Here is an 18,980-nt window from a genome sequence, read left to right as displayed (position 1 = left end):
CTGAACCTTCCAGATAATTTCCTGGAGTTTTAGTATGATTTAGGAGAAAGCAACTTTAGTTTTCCGTGGTTCTTACATTGTTTAGTCTTCCTATAATGGCCCTGATAAAAAAAAGGTTCACATTAGAAACAACGAATGACTAAAATGTGGAATGGAACTGAAATATGGTACGCTACAGGATAATGTAGTAAGTGCATGGTGTGCTACAAATAAAGACATAAAACTAAATTTTCATCATTTTAACAGATTTAACAATTAAGGCAACTAGAAATTAGCTGAACAACACGTGAACAATTTTTACTTAACTAAAAGGAAAGAGAACACAATCCCTACCATCTCAGGAAATACATGACTTTGTTGTTTGTTCCAACTTGTGCACACAAAGTACGTACCTTAAAACAGCGAGTCTGGACTGACAACAGTCAAACTGGAAAGTTACAGTTCCAGAATAAGGATTTCAAGCATCTAGTTAACAACCAACAGAACATCTTAACACTTGGGTCTACCATGCCAAATCTGTAATCATGACATGTTACCTTAAGCCTTCTTTTTTGAGTATTGTTTCTCTTTAACTCAGAAATCCTCCTGTAGATCAACTACAACAGGAAAATTTCAGAATTGCTTTGCTAGTCAGTGACGTGTAGTACCAGGGAGCCACAGAGATGACAGCCTCCTACTTCTATGCATTACTCTCAGCAGCAGACATGAAAATAGAATTAACTGGGCACAGAGCACTTGTGCAATAATGAACAATCAGTGGCACCAACCTTGCTCAGAAGAGCTACTTCGATCTCAGGCAGTCTCAAAGGATGACAAAAAATGCTCTTTCTTGATAACTGTCACCTCAACTTCTGCAGCTCACTTAAGGTTCTTATATCAGAAGGGTGAAAACAATTTGTAAGGCCGTGAATTACAGCAAAATTGCTGCCAATAATTTTCCGATCCCTGTTATAACGCTTTCCAGAGTGCTCTGCATTGTCCCTCTGCAGGGAAATCCTTTGCTACACCACATTTTGCAGTATGCAATGCAGACCGACCAGCTGCTTTATCTAGATTAGCCGAATATTCCCTCTTCACCTGCCAAAAAGAAACCTAAACAACAACAACAGGTGCAGACCTATTACATTTCTCCCTAGTTGGTGATTTTATTCAAAGGTTCAGTCTTACAGATTTCTGCAGTGTGTTTTCGCTTTTGGATTAGTCTATTTTCATCCGTTGAAAACATAGGTTTCCTTACATGTAAATGTAATTAATCAAAGTTTTCCCTATCCCATTGCAACTTCTGATTTTTCATATACAGTTTACGAGTTGTTAACACTTTGTATCAAAGAAGGTTTTCAATTTTATTTTTTTTTAAATGTATTTAATTCAACTTTCATGAGTGCTTCCATCATTAATCCTCATGATGCCCTATAAGGCCATGGGGGGGGAAGTGTTGATCATCAGACTTTTATGTTAGAAGTAACTGAAGTTCCATGCAGCTAAATTAGCATCAAGCTGGAATATAATGAATACAAGTACAGGAAAAACACCCCACCAACTCTGTTAGCGGAGCTGTATCTTTTGCTAGCAATTTAGCCACAGATGTTCACACCTACGTAAGTATTTAATATATTATACTGAGCTCACTAAAGGCCAAATCACATAAAGCTATAAAGACCAGATCCCCAAATGCGACATAGATGGAATTTAGTCATTTACATTCAAAACTGCTGTCCTGAGCATCCTTTACTTGACTGTTGCCTTCCTCTACTCCAGTCAGTTTTCAATATTAAAGACCCAGAGACACCTGTAACGCTGTTTCTTTTCACATACACAGTTCTTTACCTTCAAAAGAGATCAAAACCTTGCTCACATTTATAGCCAATCGTGACACAAAATTTAAGTATTTTTCTTACCTCCTTTGCAAAATTAGATCTGCCACATACAAAATGCATGCTTTTAGCATGTCTGCAGCATCAAGCTCAACTCACAGTGCAGTAACTAAAAATCAAAGGCAGAAGTAGGCTCTTCAACTCAGTGCCTGTTTTACACAGAAGCTCAGAGCACAGCCTGATGTGTATCTCTGGATCTCATTGTTTCGGCCACAGATGTTTTCTGCATCCTCGCCACTCCCTATCACTATTTGCAGCTAACTTTCATTTTCAAACCATCAGTCATACAAGTCACGTCATTTCAACTCAGTTAACTTCAAAATTAATCAAATGGATTAGCTCCATCTACCTTCATCAGCCATTAAACTGGCCTGACTCATCAGAGTAGATGAGGAAGAACTTCCACAATGCCTTCCAGTGACAGCATTGTCAAAAGTTACCGCCGGGAAAATGGGCACAGTGAACACCTGTCAGGGGATGTTAATGCTTTCAACTGAGAGAGATGTTTACAAGGGAAATATCTTGTCCACATCTTAAATGACAGTTCAAAAATGAACTGTTCTCATTCAGGATGTGTGACATACCCCAATGCAACTCAAAACTACACCTTTCATGAGCAATCCTTGAGACCCTATTTTTATCTCCCCAGAACGGTCTGGAGACCAGCAGATAGGACATTCCTATGACAGCAGAGATCAGTTTGAGTCTCTTCAGACAGTGAAGGGAAATGAACAAATCTAAGTATTAAATTTTCTTCATCTTTATGTCTTTAGGTGTCTTTACACCAAACAAAGTGTGAGGTTCCATTAAAAGAGTCAGAAACATGAAATTCTGGAACATCAGTGCTCATCACTACGATGTCTAAGTCATCTTCATGTTCTAGCAGCCATGAAGAGACTCAAAAGCTTAATATTTTAGATTTCACTAACTTGAATAAGAGTACAGGCTGAAATAAAATAGGAAAAAAGATCTAAGTAACACCGGCGAGGTCCTTCTCTCATTACTAAAGAGCTACAGCTTAAAGGTACAGTGATGAAAAATAGCGACATTAGCCAAATGAAGCCAAGTTAAATTTCCAGACATGAACAATTACAGTAAGACTTTTAAACTTTTCAACCAACAAAAAAAAAAAACATTAGAAAACAGGAGAAGAACTGGTGCTGATAGAGAAAGTTTAGAATAAAAAAAGTTGGGATTACTTCAGTACGGCATGAAATACAAACCAGATTTTTGCCTAGATTTCTAGTAGCAACAGTGACCTTGAACATAAGGCAAAGACAAAACAGCAAAGTGGAACAAATGCATACAAGTAAAAATTATCTAAACAAAACTTTAAAAAATTAGCACACTGGTTTTGAGATCTAATAATTTTCATCTTAAAATAATACAGGAACAGTTTCAGCAAATCACAGATTTTATCAGATTCTCTTGTTATAAACTAGGTGTGGATCAGGTGGAGATGACAAAGACTACTATGAGATATCATCACATATACAATGAATGTCCATGCTTACAGTAAATGTGATGTAATAGATAAAAGATAAGTATTAATGTCACAATAGGCTTGCATGACTGTGTACAGTTCTAGTGATTCAATGCCAATGAGTCCAAAGAATAGCTCAAGAGAAGGAATAGTGATGTGATGACAGCTTAGTGGTGTGATGAGAGCTTAGAAATTACACACAGGGAAGAGAACTATTTCAACTGAAGGACTGCTAACCATTGGGATGGCAGGATTAAGAGACTCCCACCAGGACAGATGAGGATAAATACCTTGGATAGCTTTCCGTTGCTGTTTGATCAGTTTGGGAATCTCGAACCACACCCTTATCATTTTAGGAACAGGCTTGGAGGATGTCATTGTTTTGAACACCAGAGAACAAGACTAAAACCCTGCTGAGACCCTTCTTGTTCCATACTTTAAAGGGATTTTATAGCAACTTTCTCAGTGAATGGAATGGGAAAATAAAAGCTACATTTAAAAAGGTACAAAGAAACTCACAGTGTAAAGTATCATGTACTACTAATTAAGTGTAACTTTTGACAGGGTAAAGTTAGTAATGATTTACAGTTGCTTCGTCTTTTCAAAATCTATCATGACATCTGCCAGCACAAACTTTTACAGGTGGTACTGCATTCTCAGCACTTAGACATGCTCCCCTTTTGCCCTAAGCAGTCAACTGCTTTCTCCTACACAAGACAGGGACACATAAAGGAAATAAGAAGATTAAAATCTGGTCCTTTTCCTATGATGATTGCTTCCATCTAATCTAATCTAATCATAATTCTATGCAAAGTATTACCTATTTCTAATACTGTCATTTGCAAGTCTTTTAATGTTATAGATAAAACAACCTAGCAATTCCATTTTCAGTCACTGATTACAATTTTTCTTTTTCCCCCAGAAATTTAATTCTGTGAAAGAGATCATTGACTTCTACAAAAATGTTCCCATCACACTCATTGACGGAAAGGATAAATCAGGAATCCAGAGAGAACAATGCTACCTTACATATCCATTCAAGTCGTGCAAAAGATGTTTTCTGCCTTAACGTCACCGATTTGTTTGTATAAATGTAAATAGAACAATTATTTAAACGTCTCAAAAATCAGATCAGCCTTTTGAGTGACGAGCTCCCCATAATACTATGAAGCATACTAAATGCTCCACTAAAAAACTTCTCTCCAGCTGAGAATACAGATCTACTCCATTTTTTGATTCTTGTCATTTAACTTTGAGTATACAGTTGAAGTATATACCATTGTATTAATTCACAGAAAAGTGTCAAGAGTGACTAGTCCTGATATCTTGACAATAATTGAGCAATTGCTTATTTTGCACTCTACCTTCTAACACAAGACGAAAACCAAAGTCAATCTTGCTTACCTAAATGTCACTGAAGCTCAGGTCGTAGCAAAATCTAATAAAGCATACTATGGTTATACAAAAAATACTCTTGCTTTTAAAAATACACATGAAATGTTATTCATCTGAGTGCTCAACTCTAACAATTTCATTCGGTATGTGTTTGCACAACAACAAGCTGTGCTCAGCAGCCACTGAAGTCAGTGGGTGTCAGCTGATGCTCATAGGTGTTGAAGCAGGTTATAAAGCTAGCTTTAATTATGTAAGTTCTATTACTTAACTAACACTTACTCTTTAGCTTAAGTAGCAGATATTTGTATTCCATATCTAGGCCTTCAAACACGCTGTAGGACCATTATGCAACAGTCCCTTTGAATTCACACCATGTGCAAATATAGAAATAAAAATAATGAGTAGGAACAGTAGATGTGCTTCAAACTCAGCAAGAAAACATGTTCCAGTGTGTATCAAAGAAAACAAGAAGGTAATACTTTTTCAGAAAAAAATATGGTAATATTTATTCATATAATTTGAGTTTTGGAAGGCTTAACTAAATTCATTATAAATATGAAAGGCAAACTTGAGTATTTTTCTGCAAAGCATCCATAGTCCTCCTTTCTAAGCACACTCAGAAGTTTGACTAGATAATTGGAATATACCAAGAAAGAAACCTCAGTTACTTTGTCCTTACAGAATAGGAACAAGAATAAAAACATTCAAGCCCAAAACATGACATTCCAACCCAATTTATGACATAGTATGTAGTGGCACAAACTAGCTCTAAAATAATTTAGCAGTTGGTTTTTACTTTCTTGCAAACTTTTTATTTCTCAATGCTGCATCAAAATGCAAGAGAACACTCATAATTTTTTCTCTCAAACCACTGAGACTGTTAAAATTGAAGGAAATTATTCTGACATGACATTATCTAATAATAAGAATGAAAATTCGCAAAACAGAAGCTGCTAAGTAGAGTTTAGCAGAGCTCATAAAAAGGAAAAGAGGCATGACATAATCTGCTTTAAGAGTTTCATAGCCACCATACAATTTAACTTACAAAAGGTTTTCATGTTAAAAGAAAAAAAATATTTTCTAAATTAAACCCATGAAAAAACCACATCTTAACAATTTAGATAGCAGATTATGGCAGTGACATACAAAGCTTTGCAGATGTTTACTAAAACAGTAAACTTGCTTACAAAAGACAAGCATTACTAGTATAATTAAACCACCTAGAGTTTATAAAGCTGAGCAGCAACACTTCCCCCATCCCCCCCAGTACAGCTTTCATGGGGAATGTTCTAATTTTGCCAGTGACAACTATTATGAAGCAAATTCAAAACTATTTATTTAGTAGCTTCTACAGAAACAAAATTAATTTAAACAGTAACCTGGACTGAAAGAATTAAAACAAAGGAAGAATTTTAACCTTGTTTTTTTTTTCTTATGTTAAGAATTTCAATATTTATTGTATGTGATATGCCAGAATTTTAAAATGGAAGCTATCTTCACAACTGAAAATGCAAATAGTACTGTTAGGTTTGGCATCAAAGTATATGAAGTGAAAAAAACCCCACTAGTGTACCCATCTAAAAAAATATAATTCCATTTGAATACAAAATGAGAACTGTCATTTCATTATTATTGACAAAACAGACAAAAAGAAGTTTGTTCCATGGAATAGGCTAGTCTGATAGAAATGATACAAAAATTTTCCATGTGTATATGATGAAAAAGATCTGACTTAAAGCACCAACTATCTGAAGGATTTTAACACTGTATTGCAAAGTGATGGGAAAGCAATGTTTTAAAATATTTACATTTCAATGCAGATACGATACATACTTTATCAAAACAATGTATAATTTGCTGGAGTATATAAAAAATATTCCCAGCTTAAACTGTTTACAAAAATGCACCAGTGAAAAGAGTTAGGGACTACCAGTTTTTCAAGAGTAGTCCCAGTTCAAACATAGAACACACATCCAGCATTAGTCAGTATTGATCTTCTTATCTGTAAAAATGTAAGATGTGATTTTAATTGTAAATATGTGCTTCAATATAATTCAAATTTTAAAATGATATAAAATTGACAAGATGAAGAAAAACATCTATTGTTCATGTACAAAAACATTAGACTTCAGTATCATCCATCCCTCTTCTTCACTAAAAACTTGAAATTTGGCCCTAATTTAGGAAAGTGTTTAAGCAACTGAGCAATGTTTACACTGCACTGAAGCCAGTAGATACATGTTACATGTACATTGTAACTAGGCACATGCTTGTATGAATTTAGGCCTACAAAAAATATATTCTAATATCTAAAATCTTAAGAAGGATGAAAGATTGCACTGAAAATCTGGTTCAACACTGTCAATGTAAAAGCTGTGCAGCATGGTTTTTCATTTTGAAAAATCTTCATCTCTAGCAAGTTCCCCCTGTAAATAAGCATTAACACACTAACTAGAGTTCTAACCAAATGCCCAATTCTGCAAACGTGTTTCTATCAGGCTACATACACATGGTGTGAGGGTTTACATTTGGCTATTACATCCTTAGATTTCAGAACAGCCTTGACACTATAGAGAGGAAAGCTCTCTCCTATTGCTCCAAGTCTGATGATGTCTCCGGCTCTGCCTGTCCCAAACAAAGATGGTACAGAAAGCTGACAGTGTTCTGCTATCTCACATCTACGGAATACAGGCTAGGTAAAGACTAAGTACTAAACAAAATTTAACTTTTTAGTGCTATCTGACCTAGTGGGAATAACTCTGATCCCACAGATTCCTTGTTTACACCCTTGTATCTCCTCTGAAGTCAGCAGAAGTGGTTTTGTTTCGCTGAAACAGTACTTGCATTTAAGTTTTACTTTTTATGCATGGTACTTAACTTGCCACTAAAACCTATGAGACACACTTGCTGCCCACAGAGGATGAAAGGTGCTTTTCAGTACACGTATGCTCACTCTCTGAACCACCATGCTGTAATAAAGCAAACTAAACCCTGTTAAATTTACAAAGATCTCATTGTCTAAGATTTTAATCCATACAGACCTACCACAAACCAGTTACAGCACAGTATCCTTGCACAGAGAATGGTTAACTAGAAAGATGTTTGCATAGCAAATCTTTTTCAAATTTCTCCTATGGAACAGATGAAGTTGACCTCCAATACAAATTTCAAACATAAGAGTGCAAAGTAGTGCTTAATCCTCACTATCGGTTTCTCTGTATCTTTTTAACTCTGCTCTCCTTCCACTTCACTAACAGTAAAGACCTTTTGGCAAAATAAAGCAGTTATTTCAATCGTCCCTTCCAAGCAAGTTAGTGGCACTCATTAAAAATAAGAGGGGAAACCTCCCCTAGTCTCTCAATGCTTTTTTGCTGGAAGAGAAAGAACATCCCAACCCTTGGTTGCCTCTATCAAGTGCCTCTGTCCATGACTTATCCATTCTTCTTGGTCCATATATACTCTTCCACAAAACCAACACTTAAACAGACACTGAAGTGTTTCAGCTGGTGAAGTTTCCACCACCTGGTAGTTGTTTTTATGGGTCTTTTTAAGTTTCATTTTTAGCATACTCTGCTTTTTTGCTTGGTTTCCTGTCTCAACATTCTGAAGAGTAAGACGCTTTCGGTAACGTTTGACACCAAGACAACTACTTGTCCTTTCTGACAGGACTACTTTCAGGACTTGACCTTTATACTTATTGATAGTCTTCATGACATTAATTATCTCTGGTGAGTCAACATCAGGATGGTTTAGTACCACAACTGGCTGGTTACGACGAGGGCATTTTATCAACTGATTCGTTCTCAAAGGGACAAGCCGAAGACGTCTTGCGGTCAACAGATATGACATGTCAGAACTTGAACTGGTTTCTGACTGAGTTCTTGTTTTCCTCTTAGGAAGTTCCCTGAAGCTTGCTTGTTTTGCCTTATTTTTGGGACCTAGTTGACTTCTTGAATAGTGTTTGCTTTGCTTACTCACATCACTGCTTTTCTGAAATGGTACACCAGTTTGTTTGCTATTATTTTTAACACTTGCCTCTCGCTTTGGTCTTTGCCTGAGTGATACACTTCGGGACTCAGCAATTGGTTCACTCCGATTAGGCAAACACGGCAAATTACTGCTAAGTGTCTCAGAAACACTGATGGGAACCGGGCGAGGCAGAAACATTTCATTGCAATACATAGAAGGCGCTGATGTTTCACTCCTGTTTTCTGTTCCGTTTGAGTTTTGACTGCTAGTAGCATTCAGTACTCTCAGCATTGTCCCTTTAGGGATAAACACTGGAGTAGCAACATGGGAATTTTTAGTTACCCTGCTTTTAGATGTTCTTGCAAATGTAAGCAACTGATCTTTACTGTGTTCTTCACTACTAATCACACTGTTTCTACCATGCACTTGAGGCAAAGATGTAGACTGTTCCACTTCAGTGGCAGGAACAACTCTCTCGCAGCTTGCTGAATTTTCTTGAGGGAAAAGCACCTTTTTACTAGAAGCTTGACATCTCAAAGGCATGGATTTCATGTTAGATTCAGCAGCAGACATGAGCTGAGCAATCTTTCTACAGAGCAATGTTGCTGACTTCTTATTGCATGTTGTGTTGTCCCATCTGACACCCTCTGGAACGTTTTCAGCCCCACCGCTAAGAGAAAATACAGACGAAATAACAGGTCCCTCAAAAGCGTTGCCTTTATTTTCCATCTTCTGCAGTTCTAATGATTCCAGAAGACGACTGTTCTTTTGACTGTTGGTTTCGGCTCTCTTTACTTTGCTAAAGCCAAAAGTCATGTTCTTGCAAGGTGGAGTTTTAGTGACATTAAAGTTTTTTCCTGCTTCAGAAGATGTTACAGATTTTTTATCAAAACCCTTACCAGCTAAATGTGTTTCTGTAGAGCTGACTGGCAGACTCCTACATTCGTTGTCATCCCTCTTTAGAGGCAATGTATCCTTTTGTTCAAGGACTGCAGAAGAAGAATTTTTGCTCTTCTGAGCAGCCTCTACTGAAATGTTCTTGGAACTTTCATCTTCAGAAATAGCAGCATATTTTGGATGGGGTATATCCACACCTTCTTCATAACAATACAAGTCATAATGTAAGTTATTTTTTCCATCTACGTCCCACCTTGAGGATTTAAGATTATTTTTTTCAGTAGTATTCATCACCAGAGACGGAGAACAAAGTTCTATAACACCTGAATGGACATCAATACCTTTCACCAAATGAAAGCATAATTTTGATGCATCTTCCCTCTGTACAGATACAGAGTTACAGTCTGAGAGTTGAGAATCAGAAAAACAAAGACATTCAGAATTCTTGTCATATGTACTATCCAAATTAAGCTGGTTACTAACACTGGATAATTTGTCTACATTCACTTCCATGGTTAGTAACTCATTCTGAGACAGAGACGATGGTTTTTTTCCTTCTGCAGATCGTTCTATACCTTGATTCTCAAGTTCCTCTTCGGCACCATTCACAGGTTTGTACGTTGCTTCTTTCATAGGAATTAGTTTAAGAACCAGCTGCTGTGCACCATTCACTATTTTAATCTCTACTATCTGAGCTAAACAGTTAGAAGGAACTACAAGTTCAGACGGTGCAATTACTGTTAAAGGCATCCCAGGTTGTAAAGGCTCCATTTTTGGAGAATAAACCTCAACTTCCACACTTTGATTCTCACATACACTTATTTCAGATGCCTCCAATATTGTTTTATCCTGGACTGATGCTGTGTTTACGCTACATTCTACATCATGAGACGAATAGACCGTTTTAGTTGCTTTACCTGGAATCTCACAAACCACACTTGCAGATGAATTTGAGAGTTCATTCTGAAAAGGAATTTTATCATATTTCTGCTTCTCATATAAAGTGCTTGGACTCGGCTTCTTTTGCTTGTGGTTTATGGTGGTATTTGACAGCCGTTTTGTGGGTGTTTCATGTACTCTTCTCGTATGTTTTACTATATAGTCATGTCTAACAGCACCATATTCACAGTATTCACACTGATACGGAAAAGTTCCAGTGTGTTTCACCAAATGTCTCTGGAATTCTCCTTTGGTGTAGGATACGTAACTGCAGTGGGAACAAATAAATTTAATTTCTTCATGTTGACCTATATGCTTTTTATACTGCAAAGGATCCTTTGTTGAAAATCTACATTTATCACAATAGTATTTACCTGGCAGAAAGTTTTTAACTTTAAATGCTTTCTGGGTTTTACTTGGGGATTTTTTTTCACTTTTTTCAAAGTCTACAGCATTGGCACCCTCAGGAACAAAATGAAAAGCTGGTGGTGTAATATGACTGCACTTCTTGCAGATGAAATTTTTGTCTTCAGTCCACCCAAGCTTCTTATGCTTTTCTATATCTTGCATTGAAATTTTCTGAACGTTTCTGCATTTTTTGCAGCTTATCAGTGACAACTTACTGTTCTCAGCCTCAGTCCCTTGGTAACAGCAGTTTTGGTCATCATCCCCTTTTGATGGATTTGTTTTATCCTCAGAAGATTGCTTTGGGGATGTAGTTAAGGAATTATTTTTATCATTAACTTGGCCAGGGTACAATCTTGGTAAAAGTTCCCTCATTTTCAACTGCATTTCAGAAGACGTGACTCTGCATCAGCTTTGTCAAACACAGTAGCAGCAGACAGAATATTTTCTTGATATTAGTCTTGTGTATGCTGCTTATCAATCAATCCTTCAGGCCACCAATCTGCAGAATATACACTTTGGAAGAAATGGTGCTCAAGCAACTGCATCCATATAATATTCCATGTTCTTAATTTTATTCAATCAACTTGCAGCACTAAAGAATAAAAAGCAGAAGATTAAGTCAGTTACGATTCACTGATCACTGAAATAAAATGAACTAAGAATTGAACTATTAGTGGACTACAGCTGAATTACAGAGTCCAAGTCTACTGTGAATATACCACTGATTGTATTCTGCACATAGAACCATTAACTCTAAGCAAAACATACCAAATCAAATAATCTTTTAACATTTGCTCTTATTCAAAATGTTCATAAATTCATAAAATTATCTGCTATGCATCAAAACCTAAAGAGTTCATGCTATTTCTTCCATGTCATGAAAAATCTTACATTTAAGAAATGTATTTATAAGTCTAACAAGAAAGATACTTGGTAACAAAACTGAGTAACAGAATATGATTTTGGTTCATATACAGCCCTTAACTCAGGAAAAGATATTATGAAACACTGCAAGTGCCGCTCATTTGTGAATCCCAGCAGGAAAAAGGACAGTGACTACAATAGAGAAACATATAACTATGAGTTTGTTTTTAAATATAAGGATTTTTAAGTTAGCATGGAAATTCCTGAAGTACAGAAGGAAGTTCTTTTCTAATCAGTGCCAATGTTTCAGATCCAAGGAGTCTTGAACATTAATTCACAACAAGATGCAGTTTATATTTCATATGTTCTCAAAGTAATAGAGTCAAAACAATCTGCGGCTGCAAAATTAATTACTTTCACTTCTATTAATATCACAGTGTAATCACTTCTATGTAAGTGGACAAGCATATAAATAATTCACTCCATCCTGATAATACAGAAAGCGTCAATCAAAATAAAAAATGCAACAGAAGGCAGAAGGCAAACAGTAATATCAGTGTAAAACCACCACATTAACTTCTGCAGTACGTTTGGCCCCACAGGTTCCAGCGCTCTTACTGTCTCTTTTCTATATTTAACATGCACAAGATCTCAGCCTTTAAGCTTTTGCCAAGACTATGAGACCACTCTTATTTGGAAAATAAACAACTAAATTAGCCTTTTGAGACATACATAAAACAAAGTCCAAAGCTAACAGCAACAAGTAAAATCTACTAAACATCTTTCTTACTCAAACATTCTTACTTACAGGCATACTGCATTCATGTATAGACCCTATTTCATAAGGTTACTTTTAGATTCCTTTAGATTTCAATATATCCTACAGAAGGCTTCTGCTTCTGAAATCCAATTCCTCTCCAAGTCTATCTACAGAGAGCAGGGCCTGATTTAGTTTCCAAAAGCTCAGTGCTGAGATCACCTAGGTAGCATCCTATTACAATAATCCTACATGAATGAGGAAAACTTTACCCAAGGTACATCTCCACATTGGTTTGACAAGAGTAAGCATCTGATCCAGAAAGTTTTTCTTGCATCTCCCTGTGCTCCATCTGCCAATATCCCTAACTGCTACAGGAATGCTGCCCTAAAGATGGGGCTCTGCAAAGAACAATATACTGATATAACCTCAAACAACAGTAAAAGTTAGAAAAATGGTTAGGGACAATATAATGGGCTTTTCACTCCTTAGCAGATGGATGGCTGCAAACCAGTAAAATTCCTCAGTAGGTAGTTCTTCAGACTGTAGTAGTCTCATCTCATTGCAATGCAGACGACTGTACAACCCTGTGTGAAAAACCTCTATACTCCGATGTGAAAAACAAATCAATGGCAGTTTCCCAGGAAGGAGGAAAGTATACATGACTACTGCATCATGATCTTATTTTTTTTTAAGCATTTCTAATGTTGGTGACATTATGCCCTCTATTATCCAGATCCTAGAGAGGAAAGAAAAACAAATATTTGTGGTAGTCTCAGATGGACTATTCTCCCCCTGCTAATATCACTTCTTAGACTTAAGATGAACGTTCTTGACACACAAGTGTGATGGTAGGCCTATGTCCAGGAGATCCACTATTTTATTTCAGGAGAAAGGTAATAAGAGATCTTGATAAGCTCAAGATCCAGACCAGAGATGCTTTGAAGATTTCTATACAACTTTAAGAAAGAACTAAAATTGCATTTGAAATTAATTTAGATCGGTATTTGCTTTTTGCTGTTAACAGCTATCCACTGATACTGAAACTGCTCTCCATATGAACTGACCAAAAGATAAGCATAGAGCACTTTATGCCATCAGCATCCTTGACAACAAAAAACAGTATTAAAAACACAGTGTGTTTTCTTATATATTTTTTTTTTAGCACTGTAAATGTCACCTTACGGGACAACATGAAAAAAGGATCCACAGCCTTTAAAGAGCAAGAAAGTACATGAAACATACTGTCAAATGTTTTAAGAATGCTTCAATATACCAGGCAGATCTGGGCTGCTCAGTCCAAGAGGACACTAGAAAAATTTGACAGAGATGATTCAAAGAACAGGCTTTTAATCCTTCTGAACTTTCCTAACTCAAAAATCCTTATATATGAAAGTAAAAAAAAAAAAAAAAAAAAAAGGTATATAACCCCAAAACCAAGCTGTCATTCAGACCTGTGACAAATACCATGTTGACAGAATCCAGGTTTCCCTAACTACTGCAACTGCATTTCAGACCTGCAGTGGGTTGATCCTAGCCAGCAGCCAAGCAGCCACTTGCTGGCTCCCCACCACTCCCTGAGTAGGAAGGGGAATGAACTGGAGAAAGTGCAAGAAAGCTTATGGGTTGGGACAAAGGCAGTTTAATAGGTGAAGCAAAGAGGTAGGGAGGTGATGCACCTTCCACAAGCAGACCGATGCCCAGCCAGTCTCCGAGCAACAGCCACCTTGGAAGCCAACCCCTCTCTCCCCTTCTTCTTCCTCTACTTCCAGTTTTCATTGCTGAGCATGACATTATATGGCATGGACTATCTCCTTGACTGATTCTGGCCAGCTGTCCCAGCAGTGTGCCCTCCCAATCTCTTGCCCACCCCATGCCTACTCATTGCGGGGGGGGGGGGGGGGGGGGGGGGGGGGGGGGGGGCGGAACCTTGACATTGTGCAAACACTGTTCAGCAACAATCAAAACACTGGTGAATTAACACTGTTTTAGCCACAGATCCAAAACACAGCACCATACAGGCTGCTATGAAGAGATTTAACTCCATCCCAGCCAGACCCAGTACAGGGTGAAAAAGAACTGAATAACCAGGTGATACTGAAGTGACACTGCTATTGTCTCCCTGGCTATTTTTGCACCGGTCTTTCCTGAATGCTAAATAGTTAACAAGAAAAGTTTTGATGCAAACAAGCCTGCTTTATCATTATTTTGGATAAAACAAGTCCCAAAGTACATTGTAATTTCATTCTAATATTTGAAAAAATGATTTGCTTTTTCTGATTATTTCAGAAAAACGAGACCAATGTACACAGAGAGGCGGTGCAATCCAGCATCCACTCACTCCATACCAGGAAAGGGGTGGGCGGGGGGTGGTATGGGGGGAGGGGGGTGGGAATATGCTTCAGAAAATTTTAATTAAAAGATACATACTCGATTTTTCAAGTTACAAATACAGAGCACAGAGACCAATCCAAAGATATCGTTAAAGGAAGACCTGAAAGTCTACAAGGAGCCTGAATGGCAAACACAAGAACAGGATAGATGAAGAATGGAATAAGAGATACTAGGAGTGTTAATATCAATTCCAGTCCCTGTCTTTACAGGAATGGAATCAGGAAAAGTTTGTAAAAATACTTTGAAATACAATAAAGGTACCTGAATTAGGAGAAATTGAAAAAAATTTAGAGGCCCTAGTTTTGAAAAAGATTGGAAGCAGAAACTTGGAGGTACATGGAAGAACAATAGAAGGAAGATAAACCAAACTTTCTCATCCACTCCTTCTACCAAACACCTGCAATTCAGTGACATTTAAAAGGAGGGCATTTAATAAAAGGAAATACTCCTGCCTTTCACATAACACTAGTATATCTTGGACCCTGCTGCTCAAGACACAGAGATCAATAGATGCGCAGGAGTCAAAAGGCATTCTAAACAGTGGGTATCACATTTACATAAAGGTTAAAAAACAAAGACCAATTAAAAACAAGAAAAATAGGCAAAAACATCATCTGCAGCCTGACTATGCCAAATTCATCCAGTACAAATTTCTTTGCACTGCAGTAGATTACAGACCTGATGTGGCCACTGTCAGACAGGAATTGCCAGTGTCTTCCCATTATTCTATAATCCTGAAATTTCCATTTACTTAAAATACATTAATACTTCATTCATCTTTTCAAAGAAAAATATTTCTTTTCCAGTGTTTTAGATCCCTTTTTCATCTCAAACTATATGCTGCTATCAATGAAATGTATGCGACAAGCAGCATGCATTTATTGTATGTGATCAAGTAAGTAGGACCTTACTTCAGCAAAGCACCCGCCTCTCATACACTAAATTCAAAGACTGCATCCAAGAATCAAGGCCTGCTTTGGTACTGAAAAGCTCATACAAGTCATCTGTTAACAGAAAAGCTTAAACAGAATTGGAAGACACTGTGCATCACTACATCAGGAAAATACAGTGTGTAAAATCTGAGTCTCTGTGAAAAACTTAATCTCTGTGTAAGCTTAAAACTACCTTGTTTGTATTTTACAATTATATATATGCCATAGTCAATCGACATTAAATGGATAGTATTTCTCTGTCAAGTAGAGTTAACTGTTCTACTGATCCAGCTACGTAGCCACAATTATCAGTCATTAATTTTAGGCCTAATGACTAGGAGAGATCCAAAGTGCTTCACTCAAGTATAACATATTGTACTAATTAAAAGAATTGATTTTGTACTAAAAACAAACTGTTCAAATACACCAGAGAAATTTCATCTACAAATATTTCTTCTTAAAAAGACATTTTGTTTCACAATAACAGCTAATCACACAGTCATAACACTTTTTAAATCTGAAATTCACATGAAGTTTTTCCATCAGCATGAATAAGGAATGTCAGTGCAGAGAATTAAGAAGAGCAAAGACCATGCACCAAGTTTTCAGAGTTTACTTTTATTATACAATATACAGGTATTTCACTCTACAGAAAAAATTTAATTACATTCAAAATTTTTACTATTTATGATATAGTTATGAAAAATATGGATTAAAAGTAAATCACTATTTTTAGAACGCATAGGTGAAAAACTGTCCAATTTATCGACATTTATTTACATTGTAGGAAGTCAGGTTCATATATGGACTATAGAGTATTCTACTGAAATGGAGGTCTGCTTCTCTGTGGCTCTAGGACTGAGGCCTACCTTTATTTGTATCTGAAAGACACACATTTCTAACATATTCAATTGCTTGGCGGTCTTCTTGCAATAAGCTAAGCAAGGCATTCTCAAATAACTACTGTATCAAAAGCAGTATTTTAGAGAATGCTCAGAGATGTTTATACAGTTGTTTATCATTAGATGTATGATCAACTTCTAAAATTATGGTGCACATTTCATCATTTCACACAATTTACAACCATTTTCAAAATCATTCTGTATATCCAAGGCATACCGACTAGCATTTAGCATTACCTTACTCTAAGCTTTAAGGCCTGTAAGCAATAAAGCAAGTATGGCACTGAAGAAAATGGGAGAGGAGGGGGAAAGTCCCATTAAAAACACATATCCCTCCGTGCCCAGTTCTCAAAACACTCACATAGATGCTAAAATTCACTTCTACATATTTAATTCCTGCTAAAATTAGCCACATACTATCTGTACGTGCAATGAAAGGGCCTTGGCTGTAACCATTTACTGTAGAAACAATGCAGAACAGAATGCTAGCAAAATCCCATAAAAGAAAATTAGGCTTTTTTATAATATACCAAACTTTTTTTATTAAACATGTATTTCAGGACACTTCAGCTACATCTATGGTAACACTGGATCATTTACTTAGAAGAAATCCAAGTCATTTTATACGTCTAAATTATGTTAAGTGTCCAGTGTAATACTTTTTTATGATCGATTCTCTTGCAACAGAATTGAATGTAGGATTTAATTAAACGACTCTTATGCCCAAACACTCTGAAGAACACAATTTACGTACAAAACACAGGATGATCTATTTTGCTCAGTAATAAAGTTACTAACCCGAAAGCTTCTTTTCTTCGGGAAGAAGACCAAGATGACAAACCTGGACAACAGCTTTACAGCCCAGGCGAGTCTAAAGCAGTCTGATGGCGCCCACGCGACAGCAGCGCCCGCCAGCCAACACCAAAAAATCCCATCTTCTTGGGCATCCAGCCCGCCCACGCAGAAGTGTTGCCGCCCCTCCGGAAAAAAAAAGACCTCCCTCGCTCAGGGTCCGTCTCCGGAGGCCGAGCCCCGCCGCTGCCCGGGCGAAGGCGGCCGGGCGGCCGCCGGACCCTCCGCAGGCCGCCCAGACCTTCGCCCGCCGCCGCCGCCGCCGCCTCCGCCGCCACCGCCGCCGGGGAGGCGGCTCCGCCCGCGCCGCCGCGCAGTGCCGCCGCCGGCCCGCAGGGGGCAGCACCGCGCGGGCCCGCCGGGCCGCGGCCCGCGCTCGCCGCTGGGACCCCCGGCCCGGCCCGCCCGCCCCCCTCCCTCCTCCTCCTCCTCCTCCTCCTCCTCCGCCGGCGGGCAGGGCGGCAGCTGGCCGGCGACAGCCGCCGTGCTGGGCCGGCTAGCAGGGGCCGAGGGCAGGGGAGCCTCACCTGTGCTCGGAGGAGGACGACGAGGAGGAAAAAAAAAAAAAAAAAAAAACCCACAACACAAAAGGGCTGCCTCCCTCAGGGGCAGACCCCGCCAGCCGCCACCTCGTCTCCAGAGGGAGAAAAAGAGGCAGCGCCGGTCCTCGTCCTTCCCGGCCCGCGGCTCCCGCCCCCCCCCTCCGCCCTGAGGTACTTACCTCAGCGACGGCGAAGGCGAGCCCCCCTCCGCCGCCGCCGCCGCCTCAGCACGGCCCACCGCGGCAGCGGAACTGACCTCAGCGGCCGCTGCGGCGCCGCGCCGCCCCATTGGCCAGCGCCGCACCGCTGCTCCCGCCGGCGGCGCCGTGTAGAGCTCTACTGTAGGCGCCCCGGGGGCGGCGGCGGCGCAGGCGCGCTGCGCGGCGCGGCTCGGCCCGGCGCCCCGCGGGGGAGGCCCCGGCGCGGAGGTGACGCCTGGGGGAGCCCCGCGGGGCGCAGCCCGCACCCGCGTGGGGAACGAAGGTGGGCTGGTGTTGGAGCACCTGCAAGATGGCAGGCGGGGGTATTTAAGAAGGTGCGCCCTCAGGTCGTTGTCGAGGATTCTGACAGGACAACAGGCCTAGGGAAGAGCTGCTGTCCCCAGTAATGTCTCTACGTGCCCCCCGATACCACCGTGATTTATTGGCGCGTGGTGTGGGCACGCGTTTCACAGGGATTGCTAAGTTACGTAGCACATCGTCATCGTGTGTTTTCAGATGCTTCCTATAAAATCCAAATTTCTCATGAAATAAACTCTTCATGGTCAGATTTG

The 18,980-nt window shown here is 39.0% G+C and overlaps 2 protein-coding genes across 4 annotated transcripts in view; one reads left to right on the top strand and one right to left on the bottom strand.

The window, feature by feature from the left end:
* The window catches only part of CLNK (cytokine dependent hematopoietic cell linker), a 33,995-nt gene extending 29,439 nt beyond the window's left edge, over window positions 1-4,556 (top strand). For both annotated transcript variants that reach the window (XM_075023189.1, XM_075023179.1), the window contains one exon: window positions 4,280-4,556. In XM_075023189.1, the coding sequence (XP_074879290.1) occupies window positions 4,280-4,426 (147 nt within the window). In that variant the 3' untranslated portion in view covers window positions 4,427-4,556. The remainder of the gene's footprint in view (window positions 1-4,279) is intronic.
* A 774-nt stretch (window positions 4,557-5,330) lies between these two features.
* Window positions 5,331-18,504, bottom strand: ZNF518B (zinc finger protein 518B). 2 transcript variants are annotated; one of them, XM_075023165.1, is made up of 3 exons: window positions 18,388-18,439; window positions 17,613-17,792; window positions 5,331-11,557 (listed from the first exon to the last, which is right to left on the bottom strand). In XM_075023165.1, the coding sequence occupies exon 3, from the start codon at window positions 11,347-11,349 to the stop codon at window positions 8,110-8,112; it is 3,240 nt and encodes a 1,079-aa protein (XP_074879266.1). In that variant the 5' UTR covers window positions 11,350-11,557; window positions 17,613-17,792; window positions 18,388-18,439; the 3' UTR covers window positions 5,331-8,109. The 2 variants fall into 2 exon arrangements, with proteins under 2 accessions (XP_074879266.1, XP_074879256.1); XM_075023155.1 differs by lacking the exon at window positions 17,613-17,792 and having other exon boundaries at window positions 18,388-18,504.
* Between the last annotated feature and the right edge of the window lie 476 nt (window positions 18,505-18,980).

This window comes from Buteo buteo, chromosome 1, assembly GCF_964188355.1.
Source record: "Buteo buteo chromosome 1, bButBut1.hap1.1, whole genome shotgun sequence".
In the NCBI taxonomy this organism is placed as follows: domain Eukaryota; kingdom Metazoa; phylum Chordata; class Aves; order Accipitriformes; family Accipitridae; genus Buteo; species Buteo buteo.
Note: the sequence above shows the minus strand (reverse complement) of the source record. Positions and strands in the feature narration are given on the sequence as shown.